Source organism: Phyllopteryx taeniolatus, chromosome 11, assembly GCF_024500385.1.
Source record: "Phyllopteryx taeniolatus isolate TA_2022b chromosome 11, UOR_Ptae_1.2, whole genome shotgun sequence".
Taxonomy (NCBI): Eukaryota; Metazoa; Chordata; class Actinopteri; order Syngnathiformes; family Syngnathidae; genus Phyllopteryx; species Phyllopteryx taeniolatus.
In genome coordinates this window covers 22,790,497-22,815,472 of record NC_084512.1, presented here as the reverse complement: position 1 = coordinate 22,815,472, position 24,976 = coordinate 22,790,497, and the positions used below count along the sequence as shown (strand labels likewise).

Genomic DNA, 24,976 nt, shown 5'->3' with positions numbered 1-24,976 from the left:
CAATTTTTCCCCACTGCATAACCAAAAACATTTGTCGGCTTCGGATTTTTTTAAATCTAATGAGCTCCAGTACAAGAGCTGTATTGTAAATGCTGCTTTACAAAGATAGTTTTATTTTAAAACTCTATATTTATCTTTGCGGTTTCTCTGCGTCATACTGAGTTCTGTTATTTTGGTTAATGTATTTAGTTTTGCAAGAGGGGCAAAATATATTTTTTTAGACCACTACAAACTTCAACCACAATAATAGTTAAGAGTAAATAATAAAGACATATAATGTAAAATAAAGATAAACAGTTTGTGGGTGTGGTTTCATCCCATTTGATGGATTTGATTTGAAGGCTCCAACAGGTTTATCAATCGGAATCAATTAGATTCAACTTTCAAAGATTGAATTGAAGCAAAACTTTTTTCTTCTGAATTATTATTTTTTTTTCCCAGTAGAAAAAACTTTTCCTCAACTTGAAAACTCAAAACAGAGCAAAACAGAAAGGCAACTTCAAAGGCTTGTGCCTGATTCAAAGATATTCTAAAACTGCACTCCAGCATGTCGCGAGTGCACTCCAGCGGATTTGGGAATCATCATCAGCCACCCGCTTGGTCGACAATTGGTTGAGCCGTCAATGGTAATGGAGAAATATTCAGCAAAAGTTGAGCTATATACACTGTGGGTGGGCTGTCATCATGTCCTGTAACTTCAAAATTTGTGACTGAAATAGAAAAAAAAAGCTACTCTTTTTTTTTTCTTTTCATTTCAGAAGAAAAAAAAAAGCTACTCTTTTTTTTTCTTCTGAAACGATTTTTTTTTAAAATGAAACAAAAATTTAAAAGTCAAAACATATAATTTTTTTGAATCTGAGCTATTTTTTGTTTGTCAAATAAAGTTACAAAAAGTAGAAAAACAATTCTGTTGAACAGCAACCACAATGTTAATGTTTATGTCAAATCTTTGTGCACTTAATGCTAAAACTCCATTTATGGGGCCACTGGAGGAGTGTAAAAGCATCTGTAAACTCAAACATTGGGTCAAAGCAAAGCAAAAAGTCACTTTAAATGGGTTGTGACAAATTAAAAGTACTAAAACTGCACTCCAGCATGTCACCGGTACACTCACTCTTAATGGATCTGGGAATAATCATCAGGCACCCGCTCGTTCGACAGTTGCTCGAGCAGGGATTAGCGCCGATGTTAAAGTAAACACACATTGCTTTGTATAGAGACTCCCTGGATTAGTCACAAACTAATCATTTTTCCTGGTGTGCCGCGCTATCAGTTGTGACGGATTCCCTGACGTCCACCGGCAGACTGACATCCCTCCCGCCAAGTGAGTGTCGCCGTCTGACGGGCCGCGCTCGCTTTAATTGTTGACGTTGGAGCCAAGGCATGACGGAGTAATTACAAGCGTGCGGCTCTGGTGGGAAGTGCCCGATGAGTAACGGCCGCTGGCTTGTTTTGCTTGTGTGTCTTCTGGTTGCTAGAGGGAACCGGGGGATCGAGTCACAGGATCATGGCCAGCAGCAGCGGCGCTGGAGGAGGAGGAGCCTTGGAGAAGAACATCTTAACCCAGAAGAGCAGCACAACTTACTTCACTTCTTGTGAGTCTCCGATCGCACCCGTCTGAGGAAAATGGGGAAAAGTTCACTTCCCGACTGTTGCGTCGAACCGATGCGACGTTAAACTTCTGCAGCTGTGAAACATTCGCTTGAGGACGACAATATCATAGCATATGGGTCACATAATTTGATATCACACAAACATGTTCTCCAAAAAAGGCAATTTTTTTTCCCAACACAAAAAACTCCAGAACCCATCATCCAATTTTCTAAAATCTTGTTAAGTTGCTCCTTACAGTAACCAGTATGAGAGTGATTATGAGTGATAACACCAACTTTTACACACCTGTTCCCCACATGACACCAGGAAGGAAAAATGGCTCCAGGGGCCCAATTTGGACATTTTCACTTAGGGGTGTACTCGCTTTTGTTGCCAGCGGTCTAGACATTAATGTCTATGTGTTGAGTTATTTCGAGCGGACGGTAAATTTACACTGTTACGCAACTTTACATTTTCGAAATTGTCATTTCCCCCCCCCCCCGTGAGGTCCCATGAAAAGATATAATAGAATATTTACCAAAATGTAACTCAGCATTCACAAAATGAAAACACAATCATTATTTCTGTAATGCCTGCAAAATCGCCATACAAATGTGAACGCTCGTCAGTCCCACCAAAACATCTTCTCCGTGTCCTCGCAGCTTCAGTGGGCGTGAGCAGCAGTAACTACAGCTCCTCCTCGGGGGTTTACCTTGGAGGAGACGCCAACGGCGTGGGCGACGGCGCCGGGAGCTACCCTGATGGCGAGGGCTACGGCAGCGGCGGCGGCGGCGGAGTAGGAGGAGGAAGCAGCTACGTCGTCAGCTCGGTGACCAAGGTCAGCTCGTCGGGCAGCGGCGGAAAGAGAACGCAGGCCGCCTCCGCGGACAGGAAGCACGCAGCGTCCAGCCGCTCTGGAGGTTACGAGGGTGAGTGGGTCGTAAACCAAGTTGGCGTGGTGGAGGTGAAGGAAGCCACGGGGGCCACATAAGGACACTGTTTATACTTGTGATGCCCTATTGTGTCTCTTCCAGGGAGTTCCAGTGCTAATTCCTCCCCGGAATTTTCCCGCAAAGACTACGGAATCTATTGTAAGTGATTCTGACAGCTTCTAATCTTTTAATCACGATAGTCAACCTCAGAAACAAATTTCTTCCAATAGGAAATTATGGACGTACACGACCGAGCCCTGTTGGAAATAGTGAAAATCTGCCAGTAATTGACTCAGACCAAAAAGCATTAGAATTGCCTATACATGGCACCAAAACACTACTTTTCTCTAAGATTGGGCCTTGGGCTATCTAAAAGAAGCTCCTCCTCTCACTTCAACATAGTTTCTTGGCAACAAAATGGCACCAAAGCACTACTTTTCAATAAGACAGGGCTTTGGTCTGTTTAATAGAAACTCCTGCTCTCACTTCAATATAGTTCCTTGGTACCAAGACGGCACCAAGGCACTACTTTTATATAAGACAGTGCTTTGGCACCATTTTATGGTATCTTAGCGTGTTTCAGAAAGAGGACAAACACAGCTCATAGGCAAGTTTCCTAGCGACTAACAGAGGATAGGTTCAGCAAATAGATGATTTTGCGCCTAGCGAATAGGTTGCGCTGTAATCCGTTCCAGGGTCTAACTGTGGCCAATATAACATGTTAAACTGCACAGCCAGCGTTTTAAGTAACATTTGAACATTATAAATAAATGGCGGTCAAACGTTTGGGCTCAAGGGCCACATTGGATTTTGAAAATTGGACACATGGTCATTCAGAGATGAGGTTTAAAAAAGAAAAAAGTCAAGATACTTTGGTTTATTTTGAGAATAAAATACTATTTTTTAATTGGTTAATTGTAGTATTTATAACTCAGTTAATTATAATGAATTAGTTATTAAACTAAATAAAAAATGTCAAACCTGTGTCAAAAATATTGTTGTAATATTTTAATATATGTGTTATTATTTACAATAAATCCGCTATTTAATGAGATTAATGAAATTGAAAGAAATTAATAAAAATGAATTAATACATTTGAATTAACCAATCAATTTTAAGGGGAAAATGACTAAATGAATGCAACTAATATTACTGGACTGTTAATCAGACCATGCTCTTTTTTTCTTTAATAAAATCCAGATTATTTTAGAAGCTAATATAACTGTTGATGAACAAAACCTTTATCCACCATAAATCGCATGGACTACTATTTAAGAAAATGAACAAAAATAGCTTCTGTCGATGAAAAGAACGACAACGAGAATTCATGAGAAGGAATGAAAACACCGCACATTTCAAGAAAATGATGGTACCGTTTTAAAATCAGTGTGTGACTCAGGAACATCGTTCCTTAAGTAAAGGTTTCCGCCAGACAAATGCAATAATACACAGGCTAATTTTCAAACTGACCATTTCCTCCCATGGTATAAAAAGAATATGCGGTCAAATTATTCTTATGCAAGACAACGCACTGTCGCACCCTACAACAGCAACAACAAAAAAAAACACATTAAAGCGTCATCTGCTTCGGGTATAAAGGGAGGTAAAAATCGTGATGTGGCCACCATGAATTTAAAGTGTTGTGTTTGATCATTTTGCTGTCTCAGTGGTGGTTTTGGTCAATTAAATCCAGATTATTATAGAAGCTAATATAATTAGTGAGGGTCAAAAGCATATGTATTCACAATAAATACTGCTGAATATTAAGGAAAAAAGACCAAAAGCAACATACGCCTAATCATTTGGATTTTGTGTTTGGACTTTCCAGGCTCCGGCAACACCAGAGGGAGAAGCGAGAGCCGAGGTACGCACTCCTTTTCCGTAGCGCCTCCACATCAAAATGTTCCCGTTTGATTGAAATCTGGATTTTCTTTGTTCACCGCACAGAGAGCGAGATCCGCGCCCGGCTGCAAAGCGCCTCTCCCACGGCCGGCAGATGTGAGTCGGCTTCGCTTTTGTTCGTTACGCGACGTATCATAAAGCAACAAAGCACCTTTATTCCCGCTGAAGGGACCTCGTGGATCGTTTACAAGCTACTTTGGAGTCACGTTTTTTTATTTTTATTTGGAGTTACGGCCCCGTCGGGGCTCGCTATTTCTCTTCCCGCGTCAGACATTCCTGAATTTCTCACGTGTGTGTTTATGTCAAAATCGCTAACACGTGGCCCTTGAGCACAATGTAAAACCTGGCTTTCAGACGGGCTTGATTGAGGGTTTTGTTTGCACTGTGCTGCTTCTGGTGCAGATTTGGCATCAGCGGTGGTGCAAGTGACTCACTGTTGACCACATGCTCCTGCTCGCTGATCACGCCCCCTTGCTGTATTGAAGTAAATAATGGTAGCCATTTCATCCATTAAAGGACACAAAGTGAACCCCGTTTATCGCATGGATACATTCCAGACCCTCCTGTCATAGGTGGAAATCCACAATATAGTGGTCACACCAGATATTGACTGGTTTTATTCACACCCACAATACAATAAAACTTTTGAGGAAATGAAAAGACTTTCTCGTTGCATTCACCGAGTTGATGGAAACAAAGCCTAAAAGAATAAAAAAATGTGAAGACACGTATTATGATTATTATGTCATTTAGTGCAAAATGGCTTGGTGACAAACGAATGTTCAGAAATAGGCAAATACCTAAAGATTTACTTGGTGGTTTAATTTCACACTGCACTCTGGAGACTATTTAAAAAAGACATTTTCCATTATGCACATGGCATTCAGCTCAGAATGTGAGGGATTTCTTCGCATTGAAGAGAAAAACGTGCACTGGGAACCCCACGGTGAAACGCCGCAATCGAAATGCACCGTAACAGCGCGAACGCCGCCTATTCTCGGCCCAGGCAGACGCCCAGGAGGCAGTCGATGCGGTTTTAGCAGACCTAACCCCACATGGGCCGGGTGTCCAATTACCCACGCAGCTGCTTCTTATTTGTTAGGAAGGAGCATTCTGTTCTTTAACTTGAGGGGGATAACGCTTCACACGCTCTCAAACAGAACTCGGCCGGAATGGAACACATTTCCAGTTCAGACGACACAACTGCAAAGCGGATGCTTGCCTTTTCACATCATATCCACTTCATCTAAAAAGATAATTGCCGCTGCTACATTTATTTTAGTGCTTGCATGGAATATACGCTCAAAGCCCACGATATTATTGCCACAAGACTTCCTATGCCTTTCAAGGCATGTATTCATGGTGTACTATATATTTAAAAGCAATGGTCGATGGTAATGGCTTCAGACAATTCACCGCTAAGTGGCGACAGCGAACTTCACAACATCCGGCCACCATCAGTTCACGTTTGTTACCTCGCGGTGAAACGAAAGATCTCTTTTTTCTGTTTTGTGCTCGCATTTTCCATTTTTAAGCAGGTATTTTGCCAAATTTCATTTTTTTCTAAACACGAGTCCTAAGAAAGAGCGCTGAGACGATGACGTCGATTGAATTAGAGCTTAAAATCGTGTAAAAATGTTAACTATTTGGAAAAAATAACATTTTACAGCAGCTTCATGAGTTAATTTTGAAACACTTCTTTGTGTGTGTGTCTACGCCTGTAATATACTGCCCCCATGTGGCCAAGGCACAAACACCAGAAGGAGCAGCACAATGTTCTCATGTGGCAAAAAATGATTCATATTCAATTATGTCATTACTGCATCATAGTAATATAAGTGCAATTAGAGTGCCATTTTTCACATTAGAAAACATATTTGTTGTTAAGTGTTTACTCGACATGTGCAGGGGCGGAGCTCGACGACGTGAAGAAGCTGCTGAAGGTTCGCTCCAGCAGCTCCAGCCCCGCCCGCGCCTCCAGCACCTCGGCCATCATGAGCGGCCCCAAGAAGGCCAGCGTGGAGACCCAGACCATCTCTGTGACCTCTCGGGCCTCGCAATCGGGTATTTGACCCCGCCGCAAGTTTCCCTCCTACCCACTCCCACGCACATGCACAGACACTTTGTCTCCCTCCCATTAGTCACACACACGACATCTGCTTTCCTGAGAAAGTGAATTCACGGGGAACACTGACATTTCAGGCTAAGATTTAGTTGAATGAAAATGTACACTTTGTGTATAGCTAACCAAGTGCAATGACAACAATGATGACGATGTGCCGTACAAAAACATGAGCATGACGTGTTGTCCAACCACACAGGACTCTTCATTAGGTACACATGCACAACAAGCAACATGCATCACAAACTTGCATAAATTACGCATTTACAAATATCTAACACAAAAGTGAGTACACTCCTCGCAATTCTGTAAAACACAAATTATTGACACTTTTGGCCCGATTTGGACATTTTCACTAAGGGGTGTACTCACTTTTGTTGCCAATGGTTTTGACAATAATGCCTGTGTGTTGAGCTATTTTGAGGGGACAGTAAATTTACAGTTTTACAAGCTGCACACTGACTATTTTACATTGTAGCCAAGTGTGGTCTCTTGAAAAGATGTCACAAAATATTTACAAAAAATGTTTTGGAGTCTAAAATACATACATTAAATTCTTACCAGGATGCACACACTTGCAAATGTTGATGAGTTTGGGAGGGCATGATGAGGTTTTTCAATCGTGGAAGGAATAATAGTAAACAGACATTGTGTGAATGTGGCGCAGTGCCACATACCGGTAATAAAGATCTTTTTTTTTTAGAGAGGTAACAATACAGTATGTTTTTTTTTTATTAATCCGGTATCTCACTAAAGTGAGTACACCACTTTCATTTTTGTAAAACACAAAATACTGACATTTTGAGTCCAATTTGGACAGTTTCACTTAGGGGTGTACTCACTTTTGTTGCAAGTTGTTGAGCTGTTAATGGCTATGTATTGAATCATTTTGAGGAGACATTAAACCTCTCTTAAATCTCTCTTTCACAGTGTTGACATTTGGTTCCGGTGGCAGATCGGATGGCTTCCGCACCGTAGACTCGTCCGGCTTGCTCGAAACGGGTCTGACAGCCGGCCAGTTCTATACGGGCGGCAAAACCAGCCATTATGAAGGCAGTCTCAAATCGGGCCACTACAGTGACGCGGGGAGGTCAGACATTGGCGTGAGGTCAGTCACGTATGAAACAGGCGTGAGATCTGGCCAGTACGGTACCGGTGCGAGATCATTATCGTATGATACAGGGGTGTGGACAGGACAGTATAACGGTAGCGCCAAAGCAGGACAGTACGATACTGGCGTCAGATCCCTGACGCAGAATACTGGAGCCGTATCCGCCCAGTATAATGGTAGTTTGAGGTCAGGCCAGTACGATACTGGTGCCATATCATCCCAGTATGGCGGTAGTTTGAGGTCCGGTCAGTACGATACTGGAGTGAGGTCATCCCAGTACAGTATCAGTCAGAAATCCGCCATCCACGACTCCGGCGTGAGGTCGACCCAGTACGACTCGGACGTCGCGCTTCCGGCCTTCCCGTGGTCCGTCGCCACTTTGCCCTCCGGCTCCGGGACCACCGTGGTGGCGGCGGGCACCGGCAGCAGTTACGCGTACCAGGCCGGCGCCAACAATATGTCGGGGGGAGCGACGCCCGTTGGCCTGGGCGCACCATCCCTGTCAGGTGAGCTTCATACAGTACATTCTATTCTATGTGATACTGTCTATATATATTTTATATACATATATTTAACATTAATGCTAATTATACAATACAAACTGTTATGTATTTGAATAGATTTACTGATATAAAAAAATAAGTAAACCCAACAACCCCAAATCAACAAAGAAATCTTTGATTTATTTTGATTTATTTGAATAGGAAAATGTTTCAAAAAATTGTCTTTTTAAGTAAACCATCAAAAATTGACAATAAAAGTAGCTTTCCATGTTCAAAAAGGAGTGGAAAAAATGTCTTGATGACGAGTAATTTTATTATTAGTCAGTATAAAATATGTATTTAAAAAGCAAATATATAACATACGCAAATATATACATTGCTTTTTGCATATAAATCAACCACTAAATAATGAATAATCATGCATATTATTTTTGAATAGTTTTTAATGTGGGCGGCACGGTGGCCGACTGGTTAGAGCGTCAGCCTCACAGTTCTGAGGACCCGGGTTCAATCCCTGGCCCCGCCTGTGTGGAGTTTGCATGTTCTCCCCGTGCCTGCGTGGGTTTTCTCCGGGCACTCCGGTTTCCTCCCACATCCCAAAAACATGCATGAATTGGAGACTCTAAATTGCCCGTAGGCATGACTGTGAGTGCGAATGGTTGTTTGTTCCTATGTGCCCTGCGATTGGCTGGCAACCAGTTCAGGGTGTACCCCGCCTCCTGCCCGATGAAAGCTGGGATAGGCTCCAGCACGCACGCGACCCTAGTGAGGAGAAGCGGCTCGGAAAATGGATGGATGGATGGATAGTTTTTAATGTAATTAATAACTGATTGAACTACTAATAAAAATGAAATATGTTAATAAAATATAGATTTTTTTTGTTTTTTTAAACTTTTATACTTTTTCCTGCATTTTAATTATCATGAATAATTATGATTGTTGTTGTGGTTGTTTTAGTTGTCATGGGCCAAGTATATGCCCTTAAATTTGATACCTTGATAGTATGCTAATTTATAGTATCATGTAAAGAAATAAATAAAATATTGGATATTGGGTAATCATATGGATAACATAAAATGAGGTAAATTTGCACATACAAATGTATAATTTGAAATAAGTCAAACAACAAAAGTCATCCATCCATCCATCCATCCATTTTCTGAGCCGCTTCTCCTCACTAGGGTCGCGGGGGTGCTGGAGCCTATCCCAGCTGTCATCGGGCAGGAGGCGGGGTACACCCTGAACTGGTTGCCAGCCAATCGCAGGGCACATAGGAACAAACAACCATTCGCACTCACAGTCATGCCTACGGGCAATTTAGAGTCTCCAATTCATGCATGTTTTTGGGATGTGGGAGGAAACCGGAGTGCCCGGAGAAAACCCACGCAGGCACGGGGAGAACATGCATCCTCAGAACTGTGAGGCTGACGCTCTAACCAGTCGGCCACCGTGCCGCTACAACAAAAGTCATATAAGAAAACCTTTCTACATACAAGACATGTTAAGTGTGCCTGTATTTAAATTTACTCATTATGAACTTGTTTTCTATATTGTAGCAATAACCAATTCTTACCTTTCTCAAAACAAAAACAAAAAATGATGAGATCAATTTTTTCCCCCCCGCAGTTTATGGCTTTCAGAATAATTTGGCGCCCACTTCTGGCAGTGCAATCACTACAAGCGGCACAAATGCCAACATGACAAGTACGAAATTTTCTAAATGTCATGAACATAAAATATGATATATGAAATATTACCTGCTGTGAAAGTTCACCTTTCCTGTTTGTGTTTTTTTTTCTTTACAGCTTATGGAATTCAGAAAAACGTGTCTGGTGTTGGCGGTGGTGTCGTTGGCACCGGAGTCTCTTCAAGTAAGCTGCTCTAGTGCCCCCTGGTGGATAGAAAAATCTACTGTCAAAGCATTCAGCTTATAGTAAAGCTGCTTAATGCTGAATTATATTATTATTGTGTAGTTACATTGTATTAAAGTAGTTATTACGTGCTAATTATGAATAATTTTTTTTAAATACGCAAAGTCGAAGTACTACACAATTTAGTTTAAGGATCAAATTATTATCCTTTCAAGGCAAAAATTCTGATACGAAGCTCCCCATTGGAGAGAATACACAGTGACATTACTGACCTTCTCATTTATGTGGTCTTCAGCCACGAGATCCCAAAACGAGGACGCGTACAAGGACTACATGTTCGTGAATTCAGACAAGGACAACGCCAGGGACACGGAAACGCTCATTTTGGCCAAAGACAGCGGCAAGCAGTTCACCAGGACTGTAGGAGGAGGTGAGGCCTGCCTTCGCATGGTCAGAAATTAAAGTGGAAAAACTGTGAACGCCGACTACAGACGTGTATTTGGATGTTTCAGGTTCCCTCTCGAGCGACTCCATCCAGAAGGAGAAGCTCATCACAAGCTACGGCGAAGGAGGTCAGCTCAAGGCAGGAACAGGAAACGCCTACTGTGAGTCTAAAACCGCAACAATACCTCGGCTTTCATTCTTGAAACTAAAGCTGTGTGCATTCACCAGATGGATCCTCAGGAGTTCTAATGAAAGACAAAGGCACACATGCACGTATGTATTTTCTGCATGTACAGTCTCGTCACACTTTGATTTGAATTAAACGTCGCCTCCGTCCGCAGAGCTTCGCAAGAAGGGTGGCGTCTGCGGCTGGTGTTGCTGTTTCGACGCCTGTTGCTCGTGGTGGAAGTGGCTGCTGGCATTCCTGCTCCTCTTCTTGCTCCTGCTCGGTCTCCTCTTCGGCCTCATTGCACTGGGTAAGGTCCTTCCTTTGCAAAATATCACCGATTGTTACTGTCCAATAACATTGTAATAAACTAGTTATTATGATTTGAATAACTAGTACCTAATCATTCTTTTTATACATTTATATTTCAAAATGCAGTGCAAATTAATTTGTTGCATGTCAGAATTTGCAAACCATCACAAATTATTATTGTTCAATAACAGTGTAATAAACTAGTTATTAGAATTCAAATGACTAGAACCTAACTATAATCTAGATTCATCTCCGTAAACATGTTTATAGAGACATATTGCCATTTATTTCCATGTTAAATGTCAGAATGGAATTATTCTTGTCCTATAACGTTGTACTAAACTAGTTATCACAACATTGAATTTGATGTAGGTTCATCTTTCTTAATGACAGAAAGTAATGATTATTGTTCAATACCATTGTAATAAACTAGTGACAATATTAAAATGCAAATAATTGGAACCTAATTTTAACGTAGATTAATTTAGTTGACAACATCTATAGAAACGCACTGCAAATTGTTTTCTTGTTAAATGGTAGAATGGTATGGTTATTGTCCAATAACATTGTAATAAACTACATATTACAATGTAAATAACAATCAACTGAATTTAATGGCAATTTAACTTTTTAAGAATGTCTATACAAATTGTAAATGCTTTTCTTGTTAAATTACTGAATTGAATTATTATTGTCCAAAACCATTGTAATAAACTAGTTACAATAATTAGCAATTTATTATTACGTTGCTTCATTCTGTTAAGAATGTTTGCAGTGACACATTTCATGTGATTTTTTTAAAAAATAAATTGATAAATTAATCACATTTATCCAATAACGTAATAAAGAAGTAGTTATGATTATATTAAGCTAGAAAATTATTGTGATTAAGATACATCTTAAAATAGCTTCGGAGAAAATTAATTTCTTGTTAAGTGGCTCAATTCTATTATTATTGTCCAATAACAACATAAAAAAATGTAAACCCAATGATGTCATATCATCGTCGGATGATCACAGCGCTTACAAAGCGTCCAATCAGATTGCACTGATGTCATTCGCTGGTTCGTTCGTTGGTAGCCACTTGGGGGCATATTTTAATGTTCATCTGGGAATGCCTAACTCTACCTTCTATAGAAACATTTTCTATTGACTCTAAATGTTATTCAACGAAATTAAACGTAGGATCCCGTTGTCATTTCTAGCCGAGGATGTGAGAAAGCTGAACAATCGCGTGGCCACTCTGGAGAGCGAGTCGGCCATCATCTCTGCTCGCACCAGTCGCCTCGTAGGTCTTGGCGGCAACACCTTCGTGGACGGTGGGGACCAGTCCAAAACGGACATATTCGTATTTGGAGGAGGAGGCTCGGACTCCAGTTCTGGAACGCAAATCGGAGTTGCTGCTGGTGCTGGGGGCGGTAGTTCTGCTGGGGGCGTGGGTGTCAGTGCTGGAGCTGGAGCTGGAGGTGCTGGTGACACCAGTGGTACCAGCATGGGTGGAGGCACTGGAGCCAGTGGTACCAGTATGGGTGGCGCTGGAACCAGTGGAACCAGCATAGGTGGCGGTGGAACCAGTGGAACCAGCATAGGTGGCGGTGGAACCAGTGGAACCAGCATAGGTGGCGGTGGAGCTAGTGGAACCAGCGTAGCTGGCGGTGCTGGAGCCAGCGGAACCGGTGCAAGTGGTGGCGCAGGCACCAGCTTCGGTGGCGGCTCCAGTTCCGGTCGTACTACCATCCTTACTGGTAGTACCCACACCAGTGGCGCCAGTGGCGGTGCTGCCGCTGGTGCCAGCGGAACCGGCTCCAGCGGCGGCGCAGGCACCAGCGGAACCAGCTTGGGCGGCGCCGGCAGCATCGGCGGCGGCTCGTCTTCTAGCCACACCACCAGTTTCACCGGCACCTCCAGCGTGAGCCACAATGGCGGTCAGGGCTTCTGGACCAGCGGGACCGGTGGTTACGTGGACGCCGCCGCTCTTCACATGGCCATCCAGCGCATGGTGAGAGGGGAAATGCAGTCGCAGGCATTCCAAGGTAACTTAAGACATGAATATGGATGCTTACATGGACATAAAGCACATATAATATTAATATATATATTATCTTATTTTCAGCTTTTGTAACAGGCGCAATGCAAGGAGAAAGAGGACTGCCTGGACCTAAAGGTGACTTTTGTTTTATTACTTACCTTCGCCCGAACAGACAGTGGTACCTTGATTACTTTTCTACTAAAAAGGGCTTTGGCGTCATCTTGTGGCATCATAGGGCATTTCAAAACGATCACAAAAACAGCGAATAGGTGTATTTTTTTATTTTTTTGTCCAAACAAAAAAAACACAATTTGTGCTACAACTGACACATTTTCTTATGAGCCAAAGTATTGGAACAAAAAATCAAATGTGTGTTTTTGTCATCACAGGTGACAATGGTCAACCCGGATTTCCAGGTAAGGGATGACAGGAATCAGGACTTGAATGGCATCACAGCATTTGGAGCGTAACACTGTGTTCCAGAAAACTGTGAAATCATACATTCCAGACCTCTGATGAGTAAAAGTGTAGCTATGTCACTCTATCCTCTCTGTATACAGTTGTTCTGTGAAATTTATTTGTTTTTACAAATGATCAAAGCTGTCGAAAAATGGTCAAAATTGGGATTTTTGCAACTTCACAGTTTTAAATGCAGCCTTGAGGGACATATGATGTTTCTTGCACCCCCTAGTGTTTTAAAGTGTATCTTACATTACTATCTTAAATGCAAAACAGTGTTAAATGTGTTTTTTGGTGACAATTTTGAACAGTTTTCCTGAATATATTAGAATCATTTAGTTACAAATAATATTTGTTATGACAGACATTGGTTGCTAAACACATCAGAAAAAAAGGAGATGCTTTTTGACATACAATATTGTCTGTTGGTTAATATAAAACGTTTTGACCTCAGGTGCTCCTGGTCCCATTGGGCATGAGGGTCCTCAGGGTCCAAAGGGCCAGAAAGGAAGCCATGGTATGGATAGTGGTAAAAGTACACTGTTTGGACTGTTTTAAGGTGGGTTAATAAGTGTCAACATGTCTCTGTAGGTGAACATGGAATGGAGGGTCCTCCTGGTTTGAGGGGGCGAGAAGGCCCTCCTGGACCCAGAGGTGAAGCAGGATTTGGCACCAAAGGTGAAAAAGGTACATAAAACGAAATGTTTTGCCCCTGGCCGGTTGGGCTGCTGATTCATGCAGTATGGTGGATCTGTCTGCCTCAAGTTTGAAATACCCCTTCTGTTGTCAATTGTATTGACATGGATATTAAAAAAGAACAAAAACATATACACATAGAAGTTGAATTTTATGTGTGTATGTACTGGAAATGCAGTGCTACAGCCTGTAAGGAAGTGACATGACAATTAGCAAATTGGACAGGACATAATAGGACACGAGTCGTGAGCCAAGAGATACATTGTATCTACAGTATATGTGGACTGTTCTAGAACTTGTGAGGAAGGGACATGATGAGTGGCAAATAGGATTGGACGAAACAGGACAAGGCTAGTGATAAATCCGGACAGGGGTAGTGAGCCAGGAGTTGGGGCGAGACAGGACAGGACAGGGGTAGTGAGCCAGGAGTTGTTTTTTGGTCTACAGTATATGTGGACTGGGAAGGCAGTGCTACACCCTGTGTGGAAGGACAAGACCAGTAGCAAATAGGAGAGGATGGGACATGACGGAGAGGATATGACAGTAGTAGGGAGCCAAGTAGCATTACCGGTGTATGGTAGGAGTGGGAGAAAAATCACAAGGAAGTCCTGTCAATCTTCAGTATGTCATTGTTTTTGTTCTGGAAGGTAATTCTGGGGAACCTGGAGTCCCTGGTCAAAAAGGTGAGACCTCACCTCCACTAGTTTTTAGTAGTAATTAAGTTACACATCTACAGTATATAGCTTAACTCGGCACTGATTATTCACTCTAGGTGCTTCCGGGCTCCTTGGAGCACCAGGTGAGCGTCTTCCTGTTCTCATTCGTTCAAGCAAGATTCTTCTTCTTTCTCTTTGAGCTTAACTATATTCTGTATTTTGCCAAAGCAAATCATTCTCTTCCATCTCGCCCTATCCTCTGCATCTTCTGCGCTAACTCCAGTTATCTGCAAGTCTTTCCTCATCACGTCCATAAATCTCCTCTTTGCCTCCTAACCGGTGGCTACATTTCCAGGCTCCCTAAATCCACTATCCTTCCTCTGCACATGGCCAGACAATCTCGATCTTGGCTCTCTAGCTTTGTTTCCAAACCTTCCAGCCTGTGCTGTCCCGCTGATGATCTCATTCCTGGTCTCGCCCAAAGAGAATCTTTACCTCTGCCACCTCCAGCTCTGTCTCCTGTCTTCTGGTCATTGCTACCCTCTCCAGACCAAATACTGTAAAGCTTTCCTTTCACATTTGCTGGAGCTCTTCGGTCACAGATCACCCCTGACACTTTCCACCACCCATTCTATCCTGCCTGTAGCCTCTCCTTTGCCTCTCTTCCAAGTCCCCATTGAAACTCTGAAAAGTTGATCTCAAATACAGTACTTGAGCTCCTGCACCTTCACTCCTGGTCTCTGCACTGCATACCTCCACCTTTCTAGGTTCTCTTCCACCTACTCTTACACAAATGACAATGTTTCTGTCCATTTCTAATATAGGCAATTACAAATCTTTTTTGGGTGGTCGTCAATTACTCCCTATCCCTGTGAATAGCTGGGGTTGACTGGCTCCAAAAATAATGGACGATAGTATTGGCAAACACATTTTTGGATTGCTTGTTTTTAAACATGATCAATTTGTTCGACCAGGTCCTCAGGGTTTCCGCGGAGAAGCAGGGTCACCCGGTCTTAAAGGTAAAATCCGTAAAGTATTGAAATAATAACAAGTTGTATTAAAGTAAAATCAACTTAAATTCACTTCTGTGTGGTCAGGTGATCGTGGTTTACCTGGTCTTCCCGGGCCGGCTGGAGAGAAAGGATCAAAGGGATCAACAGGTGAGTGTGACCACCAGTTAACCACATACTGTATATAAAAGGGTTTTACTGTTTAATACTGTAGGACATTTGAATGAAATTGTCTGATATGGATAGAAAAATATCAACTGCAAGATATTTTACCACTCATTGATTGTATTTTTCACTGTTTGGATGTAAAGACCACAAATACAATGTGGAATGTTATCAGTGATGCTCCTTTAGTGGGCAGCAGGGAGGAGTTATTATGTTATTATGTTTCAGTTTTTCCCGACTATAGTAGCTTAACGTGAGTGTTTGTGTGTTTGTATCTTCAGGACAAGATGGGGCAAAAGGCTCAAGAGGTAAATGTTAGCATTTCTGGTTAGCCAAGTTGCTCATAATTAGGTTTAAGCCCTCCTGGAATCACTGTGTTTATCATTTTTTAAATCACCTTTCTGGGAGCCCTAACTTGGCTGAAAAGTCATCGGTTTTTGCAACCATGTGTGTCCTGGTGAAATTGTATGGATTTTAGGAGTTCGCAACACAACTCCCACAAAACTCACTCAGTAGCGCCCTCTGGAAAGTTTGAGAAAATTAGCCCCCCGACACCAGTTTCACCAGTTGTCATGAAATTGTGTGGAGATGCATGAAAAAAGTCTCAAGGAGCCATGCCCAAAATTGAACAGGAAGTGAGCCTTTTTTGTTTGAAGTAGCCATTTTGGGCAAATTCCAGGGCTCTTACTTTGACAAACCCATACTATGGAATTCACCCAAATGAGCCCCAATTGGAAGAAAGTATCCTAGACAACACTAATGTGGCCAGAACATGGCATTGAAGTTCATGATGATCAATTTTTTGAAGGATTCCGCATGAAAATGCCGTGGCAAGGGCCCACTTCTCTCCGTTTGCAGCTTTACTTGTTTATTGTATCCTGCCGAATGTGATGTTTCTTTACGTTATGCCATTCGAAAGACCGTCAACGGTTTCCTTTCATTCATCCTCAATGACACATTTCTATATTTAAGTAAAGTTTCAGGACATTTCTTATCGTAAATGATATACTGTACATGCCCGCAGGTGATCTTGGCAGTCCTGGCCACCCTGGACTTCGAGGTCCAGCTGGGCCGCCAGGAGATGCTGGACCTCCAGGTGCTGTCCTGCTCCTCTGAAACATTGGAATTGATTATATGTATCAATTTTAACAACATTCTTGGCCATTACAAAACTGTTGCTTTGAAATATTTAAAAAAAAGACTGTGAAGTGAAACGGTGTTTTCTTCTTCTTGAAGGACTACCAGGCAATCCAGGTCAATCAGGCCAAAAAGGTAAAGAACCAGCACAAAATCTGCAGGCTTTCCGAATAAATAAAATAATGATTGTGTCTGTGTTGTTTCAGGTGATACAGGGGAAGCGGGCAGAATTATCAATGCAGGTAAGTAGCCTAAGAACACATTCTAAACCATACCCATGAGTGTCCCAGCTTACGAGTTTTTTTGAGTTAGAAGTTGTCACTCGGTTGATATTTTGCTTTTGTGTTCCGAGGCAAAATTGTAATTACAGGATGAGTGACATCCGGATACTCCACCACTTGAGTGAAATGGAAAAAAAGCAGAGTTACAATGATTTATTGATGAGACAAACAATCAAACACAAATACAAAATGAAAATACTCACAAGGAGCATGAAAAACATGCTCACACTGAACTGAACTAACCATGTGGTAAATGGCTAACATTACTTAATTCCAATCAATTTAAATGGGAAAATGTATTTCATTTACAAGTAAATAGAGTTACTTTACTAGCTTGGTCACATAACAAATTAAACGCGTAAGTCCATGTACCAGTGTATTCGTAGTTTTCAATGTGAGGGTTCTTATCTGTCTCTCGTTTTCCAGCCGGTGTCGCCACTGTACATATCCCTGGACCACCTGGGCCTCGCGGACCTCAGGGAGTATCAGGTCTCACACCGTATTTCAACCTTGTAATAACACGATAATAACATAATAACAACATGTGAATACACGCTCTGGTAAAATTGAATGTTCTTTTGTGGTGAAATATCTTCTCAGGTCCCGCTGGCCCATCCGGTCCTGCAGGTAAAGACTTACACGTCTTCACAAGTATTTTCAAATATATTTTATCTACATGGTGCATGTTGTTGGTCTTGGCAGGTCCTAAAGGTGACAGAGGAGAATCAGGATCAACAGTGAGGACGTCTGAGAGTTTCAGCTCGAGCGTAGCTGAGAGTGAGTACTATTCTCCTGTTTATCAAAAAAAAAAAAAAACTACTGTTATCCTAGATGTAATATTATCTTCTGCATATGAACTCGAGGAATGCACTATGTGAGCCTTAATTAAGCAGGATGCATGAGAGACAGACCGGAAATGAAGGGTGAGGACAACGGCTGTCTGCAAAATGTGGTGTCAGGGCAGAGGACATATTAGAGATAGAAAATATGTATTCAAATCTGGTTCGACATGGAATCTCCTCAAGTTTGAATTGAATTAAATTGTGAGTAAATGTAGTTTTTTTTGTGTGTGTGCGTGTGTGAAGAGGGTGTTTTTTGTGACATAATGACATAAATATACAGGAAAATGTAAATATGAGTTACCTAATAAAAAATATAGATTGATTACCATCAATATAAAAATACATGTCTTTTAAATTAATTAATAAAGTTATTTATGTATTTATTTATTATGACTGTGGTGTTAAAAAAAATAGGTGCCAAAATGGCATCAATTTTAAGTCAATTGAACAAATTGTTAAAATATTCACTCATTATGAAAATGTAATTATTTTACAGCATGAAATATATATATTTTTTCCTTAAAGATATATAAATATATATATATATATATATTTTTTATTTTTTTTTTATTTTTTTTTGCCAAAGTGAAAAAAGCCATAGGAAATGTCTTCATAGTCTCCAGTTAAGAAATCCTTATACAGAAAATCCATTTTCTGTGTCTTATCAAGCAACGAGTGATATGATTCCCATTCCCCAAGGCTAATGTGTGCTATGTATATGATTTCCACTATTAATTTTACCAAAATGGTTTTCATTAGGACATATTTCTCCTTGAACTTTTTATTTTAATGATGATTTAGGGCAGTTTGCTTCTGGTGGTGTGTCATCCCCAGCCGGCCCACCGGGTCCACCTGGGCCACCTGGACCTCCAGGTCAGCCAGGTATGTATCACCTGATGGGAGAACCATAGTAGTACATTGACTTGACTGTGTAAACAACTCTGCGTCTGGCTAGGTTACGGAAGACCAGGACCTAAAGGTGACAAAGGGGATTCTGGTTTTACATCCAGCTCTGGTATGAAATCACTAAATGGGATTGTACACATTAGCAGCATTTAAGGAATTCATACAAGATAACAATACAATTATTTCAACACTCAGGAACCTTCTATACTGGGCCACCAGGACCACCAGGGCCTGCTGGGCAAAAAGGATCCACAGGTGACCACACCGAGTGATCTTAGCATTTTCAATCCATTATATCTCAGTCATTTTTCCATCTGTGTTTAGGTTCTCCTGGACCAAGAGGCTACCAAGGTGATTCTTAGAGAAGTGATTATATTGAGGAATCACCTTTTATTCACGGGTGATAGTGAATCCACGAGTAATGAATGGGGACTATGCGGGGGGATGTGTATTTATACATTATTAATTCACTGTGGTGCTCCAGGTGAACCAGGACAACCCGGCTTGCCAGGAAGACCAGGAAGCTTGGAGAGAGGTCAGCTCAGGAACATTTCAAACAGAAAATCACTAAAAATTGCATCATTCTATTTTTCCCCCCTTCACAGTGTCCACCTATACTGGAGAACACAGAGTGCAAGGACCCCCAGGACCACCAGGGCATCCTGGACTGCCAGGACCACAGGGAGTCAAAGGTAAAGTTAGTAAGGACTCAGAAGATTAGCTTTAAACAGAACGTCCAATGAAGGTTTGTTGTTTCTGCTTCTAAGGTGACACTGGAGCTCCTGGAATTCCCGGATCTTCTCGAGGTAGATTGAGTCATTCTGAAACCTGCACAAGTGAAGGGAACAAAAATGATACCTTTACATTAAATTGCCCTCAATTCCCAGGGAATTCTCATAATTCCCATGGAAAGTTTCCAATTTTGATTATTACCCAAATTTCCCATCTTTCCCATGGAAATTTACCAAAACCTGTAAGAAATTAACCCCTTTGCAACCCTAGTGACAGCACTCTTTGTCACACCAACATCCTCTTTTTCTTCAGGCTCAGTCACCGCAGGGACTCCCGGTCCTCCAGGGCCTCAAGGACCTCCCGGACCTCCTGGGTCCTTCTCTTCATCCATCGAGATGCGCCAGTACTTGACGGACTACCTAAGTAATTTCCTCACTGAACTTCAAAGACCGCCTATGAAGACCATTTGTATGACTACTAAGTATCATCACGTTGCAGGTAGAAGCAGACAGTCTGGCGTTCCAGGACCTCCAGGTCCACCTGGACCTCCAGGACAACCCGGAACCTTCTCGGGTTCCATAGAGGAGATCTCCGCTCGTATTGTAGCCTACTTGCGGCGTGAGTCTCAAGTTTTTTCTCTTCGTTTTTAACACGGGGAGGAGTGTTTGTCTGACTTGGTTGTCCTGCAGGTTCGGGCTCCAGCTCGGGCATCAGCATTGGTGTTCAGGGTCTTCCGGGACCACCTGGACCCCCTGGACCCGGAGGGGCCCTGACGGTCAGTGGTCTGATTGCCATGCTGCAGAGTAAGTACAACAAACACTGTGCGGTGGAAAGACAGCGTTCGAGTCAATGACATAAATACCTTTCCTGTTACAGTGTTTAACCTCTCTATAATCTCTAGGAGAAGAGGTGAGGAGATACCTGTCAGGCCCACCGGGTCCTCAAGGACCACCCGGACCACCAGGAGGTCCGGGAGGGATTTCTAGCATTTACAGTATCGAGGAGGTAGCAACATATGTCTTCAACATAATGAACGGTGAGTCCAGAATCAAAACCGTGGTGTCGCCATGTCAGTCAAACAACTGTTCATTTTTGGTCAACAGACAGAGGAATCGCGAGAGGACCACCCGGACCACCAGGGCTCCCTGGGCCTCCAGGAGCTGGCGGCTCAGGCGGCACGGGCGGCACGGGCTATTCAACTGTTTCAATCGATTACTCCGCGCTAGTTAGAAGTAAAACAGATTCCACAATCCACTTGATCCTCCCTCTCAGTCAGATGAGTAACTCCACGTTTTCCTTCCCGCACAGATCCAGAGTTCCGTACATGGATAGGTTCTGCTGTGCACCAAGGTTCCCCAGGTCCTCCTGGTACTCCTGGTCAACCAGGATCCCCCGGTCCTCAAGGGCCGCCTGGAGTATCCACAACCACTGTGTTGGGGGCGGGCGGTCGCGGGTACAGCTTGGAGGAGCTTCAGCGTAACCTGCAGGGTAAGTAAAGACGCCAACCCAACATTCCAGTTTTGCAGATCAAAACCGCTTGCTCTGTGGTGTGGGAAAAATCTGAAAAAATTATGAAAAATGTGAGATAATCACTGTAAAACCCTGGGTAAGGAACAGGAAGTGTAAGTTCGTCCCACTCTAGCCACACTCCCTAAACAACCACAGTGCAACTCAGCCTCTGGCTAGCAGACGTCATAGCGAACGATAATGTATGTCTAAATTAAAGTCTCTCATGATGGAACGCTTGACATACTGTACAATTCAAAATCCAACATTGGGTGTTTGACAGGCTCTGGCCTCAGAGGTCTTCCAGGCCCTCCCGGACCTCCAGGCCCTCAAGGACCACCCGGTAGCTCCGGTGGTACCGTTTCTTACAGCGGAACCTTCCCCCGGGACACCATCCGTACTGAAGTTCACGACTACCTGACTAGTAAGCCTCGACTTTACTACGAGCTGCCATTTTCGCAAATAACAACGTTTACAAACATCACCGATTTCCATCAGCCGATAGCGTTCGACGCGCCTTCATTGGACCCCCAGGCCCTCCGGGGCCGAGGGGCCACAAGGGAGATCGTGGCGAGCCGGGTTACAGCCAAAGACACACCAGCCAGAGTCACAGCTCCTCTCAGAGCGACTCTCGCCACGTATCCCAGCAGCACGAGATTGACGTCAGCAAGCTGAGCGAGACCTTGGACTACAGCAGCGTGGCCCTGAAAGTCTCCGACTACATCAAGAGTGAGTGGACGACACGGGACGTAATAGCAGCGTCGTGACTCAGCAGAGTTCAACCCGTTCGAAGGAAAAATTGTGCGCCAAACACCGATACAATATTTTGCACCAAAATCAGATCGAAGGCAAATGATGATGTCCAGTAATTCCCTAGAAATGTCACATCTTGAGAAAAACGTATTGTATACATTTTTCAAAACTACGACTACTAAAAGTCAGAAATAAACAGCAGTGTGTTTCTCCCCTCACTCAGACCAAGGCCTCCTTCAGGAGTACCTGGTGGAGGGTCCTTGGAGGACGAATGTAAGAGCTGTCCAAGGCCCTCCCGGCCCACCGGGACCACCCGGAGCGCCCGGTTACAGCCGGGTAATCGCGGCCTATGGCAACGTCACGGCTGACCTCATGGACTTCTTCAGAAGTGAGAACTCGGATCATGGAAGGGGTCAAACTCACGTGAGCTTCTGACTGAGCCGTCTTCTCTTGCCACAGCTCACGGGACCATCCCTGGTCCTCCAGGAGTCACCGGACCAAGAGGAGACAGAGGCTACCCGGGACCCAAGGGAGATAAGGGTACAGTCAATAGGAAGTAGTTTCACTTAGAAACATGAAATTTGGAAAAAGTCAGAGCCAGTTTACTTAGCAACGTAAAATTTGGTAGGTGTGTCTGTCATTCGTAGACCTACAAAAATGCCCAAAGAAGCCGTGACCGAAAAGACAGGAAGCTATTTTGGTATAAGCGGCCATTTTAGTGTCGTTTTGGCCATTTTCAGTGAAATTCTAACAACACAGCTCCGCAAGGCCAGAGTAAGCTTGACTTAGCAACGTGAAATTTGGTCGGTGTGTCCTTCGTGTGTAGATGTACAAAAAAAAGTCTCAAGAACCCAAGAAGTCTGCCATTTTGGTTTGAAGTGGCCATTTTTGGGGTTATTTCGACCATTTCCAGTGGTCCTTCAGAAATGAACTTTTCTCCAATTTCTACTCAACTTGAACCACGTACCCTAGACAGATGGATGACACTAAATTGAAAAACATTGAACCCTTTGGGTCTCAAAAAACTCACCAAGCAATGGCTCGTAACCTGAAAAACACGTGTTGGGAGACTCTTATGTGAAGTTACCACTGTATTCTGGAAGTTCATCTGAGGATTGTAAGTGATTTTTCAATTTGATTTGTTTACAGGTGATGCCGGACGTCCGGGTTTACCAGGAATTCCAGGGACGTACACGATCCAAATTCCACATCGAGTACAGAGGAGGAACGCGGGTACTAAAAAATGTCCGACTCCGCAAGCCATTTTCTTTAACGGAGACGTATTATGCATTTTTTCAAAATTTCAAACTGTTCCCAGGTGTTTTAATAACATTTCTATCATATGCTTTCAACAACATACCCCAAGGATGAAGCATGATAGTACACTATTTCTTGTCTTGCTGAAATTAACCCAATTTAAGGGTTGGCCCTGTCTCACGCAAGTGAGGCAGCCCTCACCCCGCCCCCATATACTGCTGGGCCAATGACAACCGCTGTGGAGCCTAGTGACGAGAGAAGCTTCGCAGGCTGCCTTCGTCCTCTTGCCGGCAAGTGCATGTGTAACAGGGAGCTTGGATCTTGTCAGAGATCCAGCCTCCTGCTATGCATACACTTGCTGGCGAGTGCATGTAATAGTGGCCTGGCGGGCCGCCTATTGTCATCTCTTCAGCAACTGTATGTATAACAGCGGGCCGGATCTCACTGCCGAGTGCGTGTGACAGCAGGCTGGATCTCGCCAGCAAGTGTTTGCGTGACAGTGGGCTGGATATCGCTGGCTAGTGTGCGCATTCCTGCTGGCATTCGGCCATCTTTTATTCCGTATTACTCAGCATGCTGGGTCTTGTCATCTCACCTGCTAGTGTGTGCGTGTAACAGTGAGCGGGCTCTCGCTAGCAAGCGTGCACGTTCTAGCAGGCATTTGGCCGTCTTCTCTATGGAATGGCTCGGCGGGCTGGCTCGCGTCGTATGTTGAACCCATATGGCTCTGGGTCACATTTTCAGGAATAGGCAGAAAAAAGATTTACTTTTTACGGTTCTCTTTCACGCTTGATGGATGGGCAGGTTCTTCAGAGATCCAAATATTTGTATTCCTGCCATTAAAAAGCCAATTGTTACTATATCCTAAATGTATGACGCAATGTATTATATATGATGAGCATTATGTGTTGTTGTTACAGGAGGTAAAGTAATCAAGCGGGAGCAGCAGGAAGGTCCAGCAGATGGCGGCTGAAGCATGGCTACCACTTTCTTCTTCTCTGTTCTCAACGGAAGGAAAAAAAAAACTTTAGTAATGATTTTATCTTTAGCTTTGCTGCTGGCCGGTGTTTTGTTTTTTGGACAAACATTTTTCCATTGCTCATGTGGATGTTTAATATTTGCTTAATTTTTTTGGATGAAAATATTATTATAGTAGGATTAAGCTTTAGACTGAAGCGTTTCATTTTTTGAGTATTCTACTGTATTGAGGTCAATGCGTTAATTGCTGTTTCATGAAAATTATATTATAAGCCACTTGCCACACAGGCCTCCATGATCTCTCCAAAAAGGATTTAAAATTACATAATAGAACATATTTATGTTAGCATTGTAGAATTAGCATTCACTCAGCCATTGATTGATTGCTGTATTTAGGACCGATTATTACTGTACTTGAAGAAAGATTTGTAGATTAATATTTAAATGAAGCGATATTCCGCTTTAGGGCTGCAGACGAAGCTGAAGGAATAACTGATTAGATTGTATATTTTTGTATGAGAGAACACTGACTTTATACCATCACATTTCTTTTTTGGAAAAGATTAAATTATAAATTGCTGCCGCTTGTTTTTACTGAAAATCAACAACACA

General features: G+C 42.8%; 1 protein-coding gene across 1 annotated transcript in view; it reads left to right on the top strand.

The window, feature by feature from the left end:
- Positions 1 to 24,944, top strand: part of LOC133485397 (collagen alpha-1(XVII) chain-like) — a 29,712-nt gene extending 4,768 nt beyond the window's left edge. The window contains exons 3-51 of the mRNA XM_061788993.1: positions 1,274 to 1,324; positions 1,479 to 1,595; positions 2,256 to 2,522; positions 2,628 to 2,684; positions 4,355 to 4,390; positions 4,474 to 4,524; positions 6,337 to 6,492; positions 7,481 to 8,167; positions 9,791 to 9,868; positions 9,970 to 10,035; positions 10,331 to 10,465; positions 10,548 to 10,640; positions 10,708 to 10,752; positions 10,821 to 10,955; positions 12,163 to 12,990; positions 13,071 to 13,121; positions 13,376 to 13,402; positions 13,900 to 13,962; positions 14,037 to 14,132; positions 14,789 to 14,824; positions 14,914 to 14,940; positions 15,772 to 15,816; positions 15,895 to 15,957; positions 16,254 to 16,280; positions 16,997 to 17,068; positions 17,209 to 17,244; positions 17,316 to 17,351; positions 17,817 to 17,879; positions 17,991 to 18,017; positions 18,093 to 18,167; positions 19,034 to 19,114; positions 19,188 to 19,247; positions 19,334 to 19,393; positions 19,463 to 19,489; positions 19,623 to 19,673; positions 19,744 to 19,830; positions 19,906 to 19,944; positions 20,183 to 20,293; positions 20,369 to 20,488; positions 20,560 to 20,673; positions 20,772 to 20,906; positions 20,974 to 21,102; positions 21,179 to 21,358; positions 21,660 to 21,800; positions 21,875 to 22,105; positions 22,353 to 22,517; positions 22,589 to 22,669; positions 23,279 to 23,362; positions 24,307 to 24,944. Of these exons, the coding sequence (XP_061644977.1) occupies positions 1,274 to 1,324; positions 1,479 to 1,595; positions 2,256 to 2,522; positions 2,628 to 2,684; positions 4,355 to 4,390; positions 4,474 to 4,524; positions 6,337 to 6,492; positions 7,481 to 8,167; positions 9,791 to 9,868; positions 9,970 to 10,035; positions 10,331 to 10,465; positions 10,548 to 10,640; positions 10,708 to 10,752; positions 10,821 to 10,955; positions 12,163 to 12,990; positions 13,071 to 13,121; positions 13,376 to 13,402; positions 13,900 to 13,962; positions 14,037 to 14,132; positions 14,789 to 14,824; positions 14,914 to 14,940; positions 15,772 to 15,816; positions 15,895 to 15,957; positions 16,254 to 16,280; positions 16,997 to 17,068; positions 17,209 to 17,244; positions 17,316 to 17,351; positions 17,817 to 17,879; positions 17,991 to 18,017; positions 18,093 to 18,167; positions 19,034 to 19,114; positions 19,188 to 19,247; positions 19,334 to 19,393; positions 19,463 to 19,489; positions 19,623 to 19,673; positions 19,744 to 19,830; positions 19,906 to 19,944; positions 20,183 to 20,293; positions 20,369 to 20,488; positions 20,560 to 20,673; positions 20,772 to 20,906; positions 20,974 to 21,102; positions 21,179 to 21,358; positions 21,660 to 21,800; positions 21,875 to 22,105; positions 22,353 to 22,517; positions 22,589 to 22,669; positions 23,279 to 23,362; positions 24,307 to 24,359 (5,495 nt within the window). The 3' untranslated portion in view covers positions 24,360 to 24,944. The remainder of the gene's footprint in view (positions 1 to 1,273; positions 1,325 to 1,478; positions 1,596 to 2,255; positions 2,523 to 2,627; positions 2,685 to 4,354; positions 4,391 to 4,473; positions 4,525 to 6,336; positions 6,493 to 7,480; positions 8,168 to 9,790; positions 9,869 to 9,969; positions 10,036 to 10,330; positions 10,466 to 10,547; positions 10,641 to 10,707; positions 10,753 to 10,820; positions 10,956 to 12,162; positions 12,991 to 13,070; positions 13,122 to 13,375; positions 13,403 to 13,899; positions 13,963 to 14,036; positions 14,133 to 14,788; positions 14,825 to 14,913; positions 14,941 to 15,771; positions 15,817 to 15,894; positions 15,958 to 16,253; positions 16,281 to 16,996; positions 17,069 to 17,208; positions 17,245 to 17,315; positions 17,352 to 17,816; positions 17,880 to 17,990; positions 18,018 to 18,092; positions 18,168 to 19,033; positions 19,115 to 19,187; positions 19,248 to 19,333; positions 19,394 to 19,462; positions 19,490 to 19,622; positions 19,674 to 19,743; positions 19,831 to 19,905; positions 19,945 to 20,182; positions 20,294 to 20,368; positions 20,489 to 20,559; positions 20,674 to 20,771; positions 20,907 to 20,973; positions 21,103 to 21,178; positions 21,359 to 21,659; positions 21,801 to 21,874; positions 22,106 to 22,352; positions 22,518 to 22,588; positions 22,670 to 23,278; positions 23,363 to 24,306) is intronic.
- Positions 24,945 to 24,976: the final 32 nt, after the last annotated feature.